Source organism: Schistocerca americana, chromosome 4 (genome assembly GCF_021461395.2).
Source record: "Schistocerca americana isolate TAMUIC-IGC-003095 chromosome 4, iqSchAmer2.1, whole genome shotgun sequence".
Classification (NCBI taxonomy): Eukaryota; Metazoa; Arthropoda; class Insecta; order Orthoptera; family Acrididae; genus Schistocerca; species Schistocerca americana.
This window is the reverse complement of record NC_060122.1, coordinates 825,985,257-825,998,585: the sequence shown is the minus strand read 5'-3', so window position 1 is coordinate 825,998,585 and position 13,329 is coordinate 825,985,257. Positions and strand designations below refer to the sequence as shown.

The window sequence follows — 13,329 nt, the reverse complement described above, 5'->3', positions numbered from 1 at the left end:
CTGCTGTATCTGCCTTCATGAAGTCGAAATGGCGCTGAAATGCATTTTATGGCCAACAGTACACAGTGTTAACAATGTATCCTTAACGTAAAAGTCAAGCAGTTTGTTATACTGATACAGAAATGATTCAATACAATGAATACTTCCATAGCTATCGCACGCCAACAGCCTTGTCGCGAAAGGAGCTACCCAACTGAGAAGTAGCGGCTCCGGTCACGAAAACTGACACCACTGGGAGAGCGGTGTGCTGACCACATGCCCCTCCGTATCCGCATCCAGTGACGCCTAAGGGCTGAGGATGACACGGCGGCCGGTCGGTTCGGTTGGGCCTTCAAGTCCTGTGCAGACAGTGTTCCTTTGTTTACAGCTAACGGACACTTCAAAAACAACAGTGTCCATAATCTGTAGCCACTCCCTCTGAAGCCGGTGTATTAATTTCACATTGACTTCTGAAAAATCACATAAATCACCAGTAACTTTATATTTTGGAACCAAACACCATAAAAGTCTTCTTTTAGAGATCAAATATTAATGTCTCGTATAGATACAGTATGTGATACCTTGCGAATATAAACTACCATTTTTATATACATAGTAGGCACAAAAAATTACATATCAACATCTTCGACGTCGACTGCGTACATATTATTCATTCTTTCGCAACGTATCATGCACGAGCCACTTCTGTTGGGAAACTCAGATTCAGCAGGACTGATGCTAGAGAATCTTGCTTGCAGATATATTCTTCACTCTTTTACATGAAACAGCATTGCTGCTCCAGGTATGATGTTGACACACCTTGCACTCAGTATCAGATGACGCCGCCACTTCTCTAGCGCCGACAGCCTTACAGTATGTATTGCGCTCCCGCCCTCATCAGATTCTTCAGGTTCTGTAGATTCATGTTATGAATATGTAATGGAAACGAGCGTTTGGCGTCATTGGCCAGGAGGCCCCTTGCGGGGCAGGTCCGGCCGCCTCGGTGCAGGTCTTATTACATTCGACGCCACATTGGGCGACCTGCGCGCCGGATGGGGATGAAATGATGATGAAGACAACACAACACCCAATCCCTCAGTGGAGAAAATCCCCGACACAGCCGGGAATCGAACCCGGGCCCTATAAGACGGCAGTCCGTCACGCTGACCATTCAGCTATCGGGGCGGACATCAATATGTAGTATAAGTCGTACAGTGACTATGATGATGATGGTGGTGATGTGTCTGACATCACTTTTTAGCGAGTCTTGCAGCTTTTATACCCAAACCTCCCCCCTGAGTCAGCAAATTATGGAGAGGGAATTCACCAAAATTTCGTATCTCGTTTGTGAGTTCTTGCTGAATCAGAGCCTGCATATGCTCATTATTTTCTCACGTGGAAAAGAAGTGTTCAAACAGGCAAAAGTGCAATAATTCGTACCTTGTTGATGCATCATTTTATACTTTCACACTTGCAAGGAGCAAGACATTTAAGGAATTCAAGTTCTGACATATCCAAGAAAACAGATGTTAGATGCGCGTGTTCAGTCTCTCCAACAGGGAACAGATAAGCCAAAATTCCATCTCTCTGGCACAATTTTTTCCGTAAAAACATTTCAAACTCTTTTAATACGTGCATAATAATGCAAATCACCATGCCTCTTAAGGCATCACCACACTACATCACCAATTACCCGCAACCTCCTATGATAAAACAGCAGCAACCTGGACCCAAACTCAAGACGTCACCCTGTGGTAAATTTACAGGTGCTGCAGTTACGTGAAGTGCTTCCACTGCTTTTATGTGGCGTATGTTTCAACTGATGGAATGTTCTGCAACTAAGCAGGTAACTCACAACCGTACTTGGTACTTCTTCTATTACTGTTTCTTTGACATGAATATTCGTCGCATTGTATAGTTAGTCCCTGATGCGAAACTTTACTAGAATATTTGGCACACTGCTTTTGGTAAAATAAGCTAAGTCTTATAGGAAAGAGGAATTTAGGTGTCTGGATTTGTACACAGGCCTGAAATGTGTGGAGAAAGTGCATTTAACACTGAATTACGTGTCCAGGTTTCCTTTGCAGTAGTGTAATACCTTGAACAAATATCATTCGATACTTCGCATTACAATTTATAACCAGAACACTAGCATCTACACTCTGTTATTACCTGGCTTTACTTACTTCATTTCAATAGCTGTTATATTTCAGATAGTTTCTGATGCAGCACTTTAAGGATTTTATGTATAAGGAAGATAATGTTGACAAAATGGAATGTGAAATATGCATACAGCTTATCACATAGGCTACTTGATAAGGAAATCTTTCATATAGTTTATTAAAAGGCAGATAGCGTGATAATTTTTATTTATCATCAAGAAATCACTAACATAGCAGTGATGCATCAGTGGCACAATTACAACCATCAAGGACATAAAACTGGTCAACAAATATACAGTATATTCACACTTGCCTACTCTGAAGGAAACTTAATGTTATTTTTCCTTTTTAATACTAAGTTTGTTCTTATTAGCACCTAATGGAAGCATCTCGCCTGTCTCACCCCTCCACTTGAGTGCTCTGGTAATTCTCTATTTCTTTCCTTATGGTATCTCTATATTTCTATCAGCTACATAATAAATTCTCCATCGTTCACGCAACTCACTTCAATAACGACAGAATTAGGAAAGATAGCAGGCGAAAGCATTCTGTTCTTCTTGGGACGGGAAATTCAAACAACCAGCGGAACACCGCCGAACACAAACAAAAATGTAGCACGCTCGCACGCCTACCGAAAGAATTCTCGTTCACTGCTATTCACTCTCCCAGACGTTTTAGAATCCACACTGTGAGTAGCAATCGCTATGTGTGACGTGTCAGTGTCGAATTTCTTGTCATTTGTTTATAATAAAAAGGAATGGTGAGTTTTAGAAATTGGCTTGATTTGGTTTGCCACAATCATTTTTAAAATTTAATGCACAGTGCCACCTCTCGAGTATGGAGACCGTGATGGCACAGAGACGTGCGGTCCGCTTATCTTCTCCCTGATGCTCGAGAAAGGCGATGCAACAGCTGGACTTGCCTGTAGGAACATACGTGGAAACTGGTGGGAGCCCAGAGTTTCACACAAGATAAGAATGTGGATGCACAGGCTCTGATTGAGCAGGAATTCTCTCATGAGCTAAGAAATCCCCAGTGACTCAGCAGGGAGGTTCGCAACTACTCGAAAGTATTCGGAGCTATTAGGCTGGGAGGCTGAGGTTGTATAACGTCGTTGCAGATTCCTTCTCCACTCATTAACTAATTAAATGCTTCAGTTCTATGGTCAATATATAACGCATGTAAATGTGTACGACTGTGCATCCTACTGCTAACTGTTAACGACGTTCTACATCTACATCTACATATATACTCCGATAGCCATCAAGCGGTGTGTGGCGGAGGGCACAATTCGCGCCAAAGTCATATTTCCCCCCTCCTCTGTTCCACTCGCGGATCGCGCGAGGGAAAAACGACTGTCTGAACGCCTCAGTACGATCTCTAATTTCCCTTATCTTTGAATGATGATCATTACGCGATTTGAAAGTTCGTAGTAATAATATATGCTCTACATCCTGGGTGAAGATTGAATTTCGGAACTTAGTGAGCAGCCCCTTCTGTTTAGCGCACCGTCTGTCTGCAAGTGTGCCCCACTTCAAACTTTTATCTGATTTGTAACGCTCTCTCGATGGCTAAATGTACCAGTCACGAATCTTGGCGCTCTTCTTTGGACCTTCTCAATCTCTTGAATCAGACCCAACTGGTAAGGGTCCCACACAGACGAACAATACTCCAAGACTGGACGAACTAACGTATTGTAAGCTATTTCCTTCGCTGAAGGACTGCATCGCTTCAGGATTCTACCAATAAACCACAATCTAGAGTTCGCCTTACCCGTTACATGTGTAATCTGATCATTCCATTTGAGATCATTTCGAATAGTCACACCCGGATACTTGATGGATGTTACCGCTTTCAAAGACCGGGCATTTATTTTGTACTCGTACATTAATGGGGATGTTCGCCTTGTTATACGCAGTAGGTTACACATGCCAATATTGAGAGATAACCGCCAGTCATTACACCACGCATTTATTTTCTGCAAATTCTCATTGATTTGTTCACAACTTTCTTGTGATACTACGTTCCTGTAGACTGCAGCATCATCGGCAAACAGTCTAACGCCGCTGTCAATACCATCAACCAGATCGTTTATGTAAATCGTAAAAAGCAGAGGACCTATTACGCTGCCCTGGAGCACACCTGAAGTTACGCTTGTTTCTGTTGAAGTTATCCCCTTCAGGATGACATACTGCTCCCTGTCTGTTAGAAAACTTTCTATCCAACCGCATATGTCATTCGATAGACCATAAGCGCGCACTTTTTGTAGCAAGCGACAGTGCGGAACTGAGTCGAACGCCTTTCTAAAGTCGAGAAATATGGCATCAACCTGGGAGCCGGTATCTATAGCCTGTTGTAAATCATGCACGAAGAGGGCCAGCTGTGTCTCGCATGACCGCTGTTTCCTAAAACAGTGCTGGTTTCTGCAGATGAGCTTCTCAGAGTCTAGAAAGGTCATTATGTCTGAACACAAAATATGCTCCACGATTCTACAACAAATCGATGTCAGTGAAATTGGCTGGTAATTATGTGCATCCGATTTTCTACCCTTTTTATAGATTGCTATGACCTGGGCCTTCTTCCAGTCCCGTGGAACTTTCCACCGTTCCAGTGATCTCTGATAGATGACGGATAAGAATGGTACTATATTTGTAGCATAGTCAACATAAAATCTTACAGAGATACCGTCTGGGCCAGATGCCTTTCTGGCGTCTAAGGATCTTCACTGTTTTACAATCCCAGATACACTAAACACTATGTCAGCCGTCCTTTCGTTTGTTCGATAATTGAAAGGGGGAATGGTGCTGCAGTCCTCTATCACAAATGAGTTTTTGAAAGCTAGGTTTAGAATTTCAGCCTTCTGTTTATCATCATCAGTTACATTAGCTGTACTGTCAGCAAGAGAAGGTATTGAATTATTTGTAGCGTTCATAGATTTTACGAACAACCAAAATTTTTGGGGTTTTTTTAGAATCTGCAGATAAAATATTCCTTTCAAATTCGTTAAAAGAACCTCTCATTGTCCTTCTGACAGCTGCTTTCATTTCGCATAATTTCTGTTTGTCAGTGGAGCACTGACTACGTGTAAAACGACTGTGCAAAATTCTCTGCTTTCTCAGCAACTTCCTAATATGTTTGTTGTACCAAGGTGGATCCTTTCCCTCCCCTATACTTTTGCTAGGCACATACTTCTCTAGCGCATGGTGGACAATACCTTTAAATTCCGGCCAAAGATGCTCAATATCTTTGTGTCCTGCGGTGAATGCTTGGAGCTGACTATGGAGATATTCATTAATGAACAAGAAAATCCTATGCTGTTTTTTTTTTTTTTTTTTTTTTTTTTTTTTTTTTTTTTTTTTTTTTTTTTTTTTGCAACCTCCACTGACATAGAAGCCACAACGACATTATGGTCGTTAACATCTTCTTCTAGATTAACTTCCTCAAAAAGATCAGGTCTGTCTGCTGCCAAGATATCTAATATGTTCCCATCTCGAGTTGGTTTTCTAACCAATTGCTCAAGGTTGTATGTTGAGAGCGCTCCTAGGACAGCTTAACACGAATCTTTGCTTCTGCCCCCTGTGATAAACGTGTAAATTTCCCAGTCAATGGATGCTAAATTAAAGTCTCTACCTGTAACTAATGGATAATTTGGGTATTTACTTCCTATTTACTAAGACGTTCGTGATTTTTCATCTGGATGCTGGGAAATTTGCCACAAGCACTTGGGTCTTGCCACAGCCACCACACTGATGAGCCACACACACCAGGTTCCCATCAAACATCAGAGTGGCTGCTTGCTCTGACCAAAACGACTTACCTTGGAGCTCTTTTCCACACTGCCATGTCACAAAGATCCAACAAAGAGCAGCTCATAATGTCGCAGGATCATTTAGAAAGTGTGGGAGCATTACGGAAATACTTGGCAAACTCCCACAGCAGTCGCTACAAGAGAGGTTGAAATTCTGAGAATGTATATCCGAAGAAGAATTGGCAATATATTGCTTCCTCCCACCTCTCTCTCTCTCGCTCTCTCTCTCTCTCTCTCTCTCTCTCTCTCTCTCTCTGTCTCTCTCTCTCTTTCTCTCTCTCTCTCTCTCTCTCTCCCTCTCTCTCTCTTTCCATACACCATTCCCATTCGCGAGCAGAAAAGAGAAGAGGGAAAATGATAGTGGTGCTGTACCATGATCACCCTCCACAAGACTCCTTAAGGTGGCTCGCCGATCATTGATGATCCCCATCGGTCATCTCCTGTGAATAGGGACTGACTTAGCAATATTCTGTTGGTATCAAAAACCATTTGCTACAGGTGGTACGTGGAACTGCGAAGTAACAGCTAGGTTTTTTCTTCTTCTTTATTGGATTTCAGTTCCCTCCCCCCCCCCCCCCCAGAGAGGGGGGGCGGGCTGGCAGCAGCGTAATATGCTGCTCTACAGCCTACAGAAAAGTTAAAAAACGTAATGAGAGCAGAAACAAACAAGAAAAACAGGCGATAGAATGGCGACATTGTAAAAAACTGTAAAATGGCGATAAGTTGTGTAATTTAAAATATATAAACACTGCGGTGATGATGCGGATGAAGAAAGTAGGCAGGCACAATAAAAAAACACAGCAACAGTCTGTTTTCTGTTCGCACCGGATAAAAAACACAACTAGAGACAGTATGGCGGCTGTTTGCAACACTGACAGGGGATGCACAGCACTGAACACTCACTTATAACAGCACTATACAGGTGACACGGCGGCAGATGGGGAGGGGGGATGAAGGACCCACACCTATGAGGGGGTAACAGCTAGCGACTCTGCCTGCTCCTGTCCGTAGGTACAGTCGCGAGCTGCTCGAGAGCCCTTTCCTGGACGCTGGAAGTGTGAAGAAGTTGCTGAAGTTGGCAGCCAAAATTGACGACGCCGCCAACGACGGTCTGGACGGCGCCATTTTCGATTTCTGCCTGGACGTCACTGGGGAAGCGGTCGTGGTGCTCGACGGATTCGACGAGATCTCACACTACGAGGAGCAGTTCGACAAGCTGGAGAAGGGCGCGGCGGCGCTGCGGGCGCTGCTGGACAAGACGCGCGTGTGCAAGGTGTGGGCCAGCACCCGCCCTGCCACCTGCCGGCCGATCGAGGAGGCTGCGCGCGTTCTCGCCTTCCAGCTGCGCGGCTTCTCCGCCAGGGAGCAGCACAAGTTTTTCACGCTATTCCTCGAGAGCACCGGCGCGAACGCTCACCTTCCCCAGGTCAGAAATGTTAAAGCTTTCCATCTTGCTAGCAACGACCATTTAGTTCTTTCCTTGTAGTGATTTTTCCTTACATTTATTTCCTCCCCGCAACATCACAGCTTTCATAAGAATTAAATCCCATGACTATCATCCACACACATAAAATCCTTATTCGTCGCATCCTTACCTAAACCAATGTAGCACGCACTTCCACTACCAAGCATTATCACTCCCTACAAATAACATTCAGGGTGTCCGTAAATTATCTTCACAGTTCAAAATTAGTACCTTTAAAACTATACTCGATATTAACAAATGGTTTTCAAATGTGACAAGGTAACTCATAAAGTTTTGTTTCCTCAATCACACATAACAATGTGTGCAACCTTAGTGGCACGGTTAATGTGTACTTGCAATTCCATTTCTCTCAAAGTATGAATCAAGATCTTCACGGTGACTTATTCAGATGTATTGCAAATGCGTGTCTTAAAGTCCTGTAGGTGTCTAACCTCGGTCTGGTACACCAGATTCTCTACAAAACCACACAGGTAGAAGTCTAGTGGCGTGAGGTCAGAGAATCGTGGCGTCCATTGAACTGGACCATCTCTTCCAGTCCATCTATATGGAAACTTTTGAGCTATAAACTGACAGACATTTAGGGACAGGTGAGGTGGCACCCCATTCTGGTGGAATATGACGTCAAGTTTCAGGTATTCCAGTTGTGAAGCAGCGAACTCTTGCAGCATTTCCAGGTAAACACCGCCTCTGATGGCAGACTCGATGAAAATGGATCAGTGACTCAACTGTACATCAGCCCACACCAAATATTGACCTTGGGTCTTCACTTGGGTGCTCGGGGTAGCCGATCGGTCTAAGGCGCCTTGTCACAGTCCACGTGGCTCCCCCTGTCGGATGTTCGAGTCCTCCCTCGGGCATGGGTGTGTGTATTGTCCTTAGCGTAAGTTAGATTAAGTAGTGTGTCAGCTTAGGGACCAATGACCTTAGCACTTTGGTCCCATAAGACCTTACCACAAATTTCCAATTTTTTTTCTTCACTTGTAACATAAGGTTGCTGTGAACAACATACAAGAGCATTGTAATGAATCAGTTTGCCAGATATATGAAACGTTGCCTCATTGGAGAAACAAATCTTTTCCAAAAAGTCATTGTTTGTGTCAGTCTTGCCTAGCAAGGGTTATGAACCAGGTGCCCGCTGTGGAGGCCCATATGCAGCAACGTTCTCTGAACAGTTTTTGAGGCGACCCTGCTAGTAGGTTCTTGGCTCGTCTGGGTGGTCAATTGCTCAACAGCTGCATGTCTACTCGCCTGTACACATCTCTGCAGCCATCATTCACCTCTGTCAGCTGTGGCCCGTGGTGCACCACATTTACCTTGGCGCCAGTTTTAGATAGCCCCATTTTGCCATACATGGTATACTTTAACCACTGCAAGCTGTTAGCGCTGAGGTTTGTTCGCAGGCTTTAATGCCTGAAGCAGCTGCACCTTTTAGGGTTGTAGCTATAACCTCTCTTGCAAAGCACGGTACAGTATTGATCGTTGTTGGATGTGAGGTACGCCAGTTATGAAAAACACCGTTTCTTCTCAGTACCCAAACATGTTTCGGCACCACTGTGCCATCATCAGTGGGTTTTCGTTTTTATTTATTCTGCAATGTGGACATTTTTGTCAAATGATTGTAAAATTATGTGCATCTTTAGTTCAAACAACAGATCGTTTCTTTTTGTAAATACCTTTACATTTGGCGTGCATGAATTTTCTGGATCACTTGTGTGTTAATTACCACAGGTAGCTTGTCATCTGCAACCAAAAGATGTTGATGAGAAAGGTTTTTGCTCAGAGTTAACCTATCTTCTAGAATGTAATTTAGTTTTTCGCATGTTTTCGCGCCTATATTCGTTTTTACTTACGTTTTCGTGTGGCAAACACTTCCATTCTCCGCATCATGCTGAGCTGTTGTGATGCACACGTAACTATAACAATTATTTTCCACAAATAACGTATTAAAACACTTTCCACCTCATCAAAACACAGTGTGATTGTGGTATGTTGTGTGTCCTAGCCCAGTCAGCGTTCATTTATTCACCACAGAGTTCGGTACCAAATTTGAATTTTGTTTCCATTTTATCTTTGTGTGTGTGTGTGTTTTCTGTGTGCTTCTTAGCTGTGTGTGTTGTCTTTTATATGGTATTCCTATTTGTGTGTAAATGGTGCGTCTTTGCAGATTTTAGTGTATTTTTTTCGTGTGTGTGTGTGTGTGTGTGTGTGTGTGTGTGTGTGTGTGTATGTGTGCGCGCGCGTGTGCTTGTGTGTGTGTTTTCTGTGCGCTTCTTAGCTGTGTGTGTTGTCTTTTGTATGGTATTCCTGTTATGTGTAAATGGTTTGTCTTTGCAGATTTTAGTGTATCTTTTTTTCGTGTGCGTGTGTGTGTGTGCGTGTGCGTGTAGACTATCTGTTTTGCTGTTTTTACTTGTAAATTTCCTTTAATGTGTTAAATAGTGTGCACTTGCAGAGTGTAGTGTATTCGTTTAAGACCTGTTTTCCTTCTGCTATTACCTTCTGTATATGGAAGTTTTCCTCAATGGTCACTTTGCTTTGAAGTTTATGCATGTTTGTCCTATGTACACCGACTGGCAAGCGCTGCATCTGAGTTCATATATTCCTGATCTGTTAAATTTATCCATGGGTGTTTCTTATATTCTGATCTTTTTCTGTGTTTTGTTCTCTGTCCTGTATCCTATTTGGAGTCCCTGTTTCTTTAAGATGTTGCCTATTCTGTGAACAATCCTGTTATTGTAGGTGAGTAAGTGCAATTTCGTTTTGTGTGTGTGTTGTCGCTCTGTTGTGTCTTGTGTGTGGTCATTGTTTGTGTTTTGTGTTGTCTTGTGCTGGGTGAGGATTTGTGTGTGTGTGTGTGGTACGTTCATTTTTGAATTGTTTGCATATTGTTTGATTTAACTTGTCTACCATATGGGTAGCATAAGCTACCTGTAGTAATTAACACACAAGTGGTCCAGAAAATTCATGCACACCAAATGTAAAGGTATTTACAAAAAGAAACGATCTGTTGTTTGAACTAAAGACGCACATAATTTTATTATCATTTAACAAAAATATTCACATTGCAGAATAAATAAAAACGAAAAGCCACTGATGAGTGCACAGTGATGCCGAATGAAACGGTGTTTTGCATAACTGGCGGACCTCACATCCAACAATTTTAACTGCAAACACGGCCAATACAAGGAGCTGCAAATCAAAATTATGGATATTGATCGTTTCATTTCCAACTCTCTGGCCGTACGCACCGATTTCGTTGAACTCCTTGCAGACACCTGTCGTACCTTGACCACGTTGGAGCCTGAAAAAGGTAACCGGAATATTTGGTTACGATGGTGGCTGCCTGCCTTCCATACCACTTTCGAAAGTTCCGATGTACTCGGGTATCGGGTTTCATCTGTATGAAGCAAGCCGCCCATTACTCTTCTTGCTGTTGCGTCCACATTTTATCAAGTTTGAAGTTCAATTTTTCGATTGCTAAAAACAACTTTATCAGTTATCAAATGTCAAAAACCATTTATTAATAGTGCAGTTTTGAAGTTATTAAGTCTCAAATGGTAAAGATAATCTGTTGGCACCTTGTGTGTTCTAGACCCAAATTTGGGACACATTATAAATTATGGCGCTACCAAAAAATCCAAGAGATCTTAAATATAAAAAATATAAAATACAACTTTAATATGTTGCAAAAAGCATATTAATTTCTTATACTTTATTAGTAATTTCCAAGACGAGGAGTGCAAGCAGACCAACTGTATTTATTAGTGCTGTCAATTTTCTTCAGCATGCCTCTAGTCTTCAGCACAATATGGTAAAATTCAACACAAGTTTCATCATAAATCACTCTAGTCTCTATCATTGCTTTCGTATCTTCTACAGCAAGATTTGTTTTGCCACTGGTAGATATATTATTCATGTCGAATATACCCATTCAGTAGCAGAATCAGAAACAGAAAAGGCGGAACATTATCTCCACTAACTTGAGTAATCGTGAGAATGACACATGATTCTGGCTGAAATGAGAAATCATTCCAACCCATCTTTGAGTTAGCAAAGTGTTATAAGCAGTCCATTTACTGATTTTTTCAGTGCTTACAAACTATTTGACACAGGCATATTCACCATACATTTCATTTTATGCAGACAACACCTGGTATAGTTTTGATTACTAGAGAAATACTTTAACTTGCATTCCATAAAGGCATTTGATTTAAGGTAATTCAACTGTAGGGCTTCAAGTTCTGGAAACTTTCTTCATTCCATCATTTTTTAAGTTGACTACAACAGTTTCATACAAAAATAATGTAGTGGTACAAAATCTTTTACCTCTGCTGAAAGCAGATCTTGCTCTGTTTCAAGCTTTTCAACAATTGTTTCAACACTTGAGGGAAGAAACTGGAGTTTAATTTTGGACTCCGAGGTAGATTTTAGCTTACTAATACAATCAATCACTTGAAACAGAGTGACTGTTTATACTTTGTTCTCAGCCAGGTTTCAATATTTCAAGAAGCAGTGAAAACCTGGACAACCATAGTAGTTATGAGGGAACAACGGACATTTCTTTTGAAACTGAAAGTAAAATTTTAGCGGATGAATCATTCTGATGGATTGTACAACAGCAGGAAATAGTATTAACCATTGAGGATAATCCAAATTCATTGCAAAATTTGTTTTCACTAAGTTGCAAAAGACCTTCAGAGTTTTAACTCTCACAGTGTATGATTTGAAATACAGAAACATTTGCGAAACTAGCATTTTGCGTACATCTACAGGCGAAATATCAATTCCAGTAGCTGCTTTATGTGTGTTATACAATGTATGGGTAGCACATGCAACCCCGTATCATTCCATGGCCAAGTTCCATTTGTAGAACGGTAGAGAGACAGCTCGGAGGTGGTTCATTGAACCCTCTCCCAGGCACTTCATTGTGAATAGCAAAGTAATCACGTAGGTGCAGATGTAGACGTACATTTAGTTAGGTAAAAACATGGTTCTGCCCTTTTCTTTCAACACCTCCAAAATTGCAGTTAGTATTATAAGCACAAAGTCAAACAATTTTTTTCTGGACCATCTTCAGTGATGCAGTCTGTTAATACAGTCACAGTAGTAGACGTTTCTCCATGCGATGAATTGTAATACTCTTACTCTTACACCAGTTCTATAATCAAAATATCTAGCAGTGGCAGGGAAAAAATCTGTTTATGATTAGATACATCACTCATAAGAGAAATATATGACACCTTTTTAAAATCACGTAGCAGCTTATTTACATCATTAGAATATAACACATTTACAACTGTGGCCTCTATTTTCAGATGTGCACATGCAAATTAATGCTCTGATCTTGTTTTGGCTCTGAGCACTATGGGACTTAACATCTGTGGTCATCAGTTCCATAGAACTTAGAACTACTTAAACCTAACTAACCTAAGGACATCACACACATCCATGCCCGAGGCAGGATTCGAACCTGCGACCGTAGCGGTCACGTGGTTCCAGACTGAGGCGCCTAGAACCGCACGGCCACACCGGCCGGCCGATGTTGTTTCGAGCACCTTCAATGTACAATCCATAGATATGAAGCTATGATTGTGCTGGATTGTGCAGTGTCCAGTCACATTAAAGTGAACACCTGTCAAAAGCCTTAGTAAGCATCTTTTGCAGCACGGATCACAGCAAGACGAGCACGAAGAGTGTCAGTGAGATTCTGGTAGGTACCGACAACAATGTGGAGGCATGCTGACTCCAGTGCCGTGGTCATTTGAGCTAGGTTTCTCGATTGAGGCGCCATGGCGCGCGAACAGCCCAATCGACGTTGTATGGGTGTAAATCTGGGGAGTTCGAAGGCCAGGGGAGTACGGTAAATTCATCCTGGTGCTCCTTGAACAATTCAC

The 13,329-nt window shown here is 42.1% G+C and overlaps 1 protein-coding gene across 1 annotated transcript in view; it reads left to right on the top strand.

Moving 5' to 3' along the window:
• The window catches only part of LOC124613835, a 347,299-nt gene that overhangs the window by 215,241 nt on the left and 118,729 nt on the right, over positions 1-13,329 (top strand). The window contains exon 11 of the mRNA XM_047142557.1: positions 6,961-7,375. Coding sequence (XP_046998513.1) covers positions 6,961-7,375 — 415 coding nt within the window. The remainder of the gene's footprint in view (positions 1-6,960; positions 7,376-13,329) is intronic.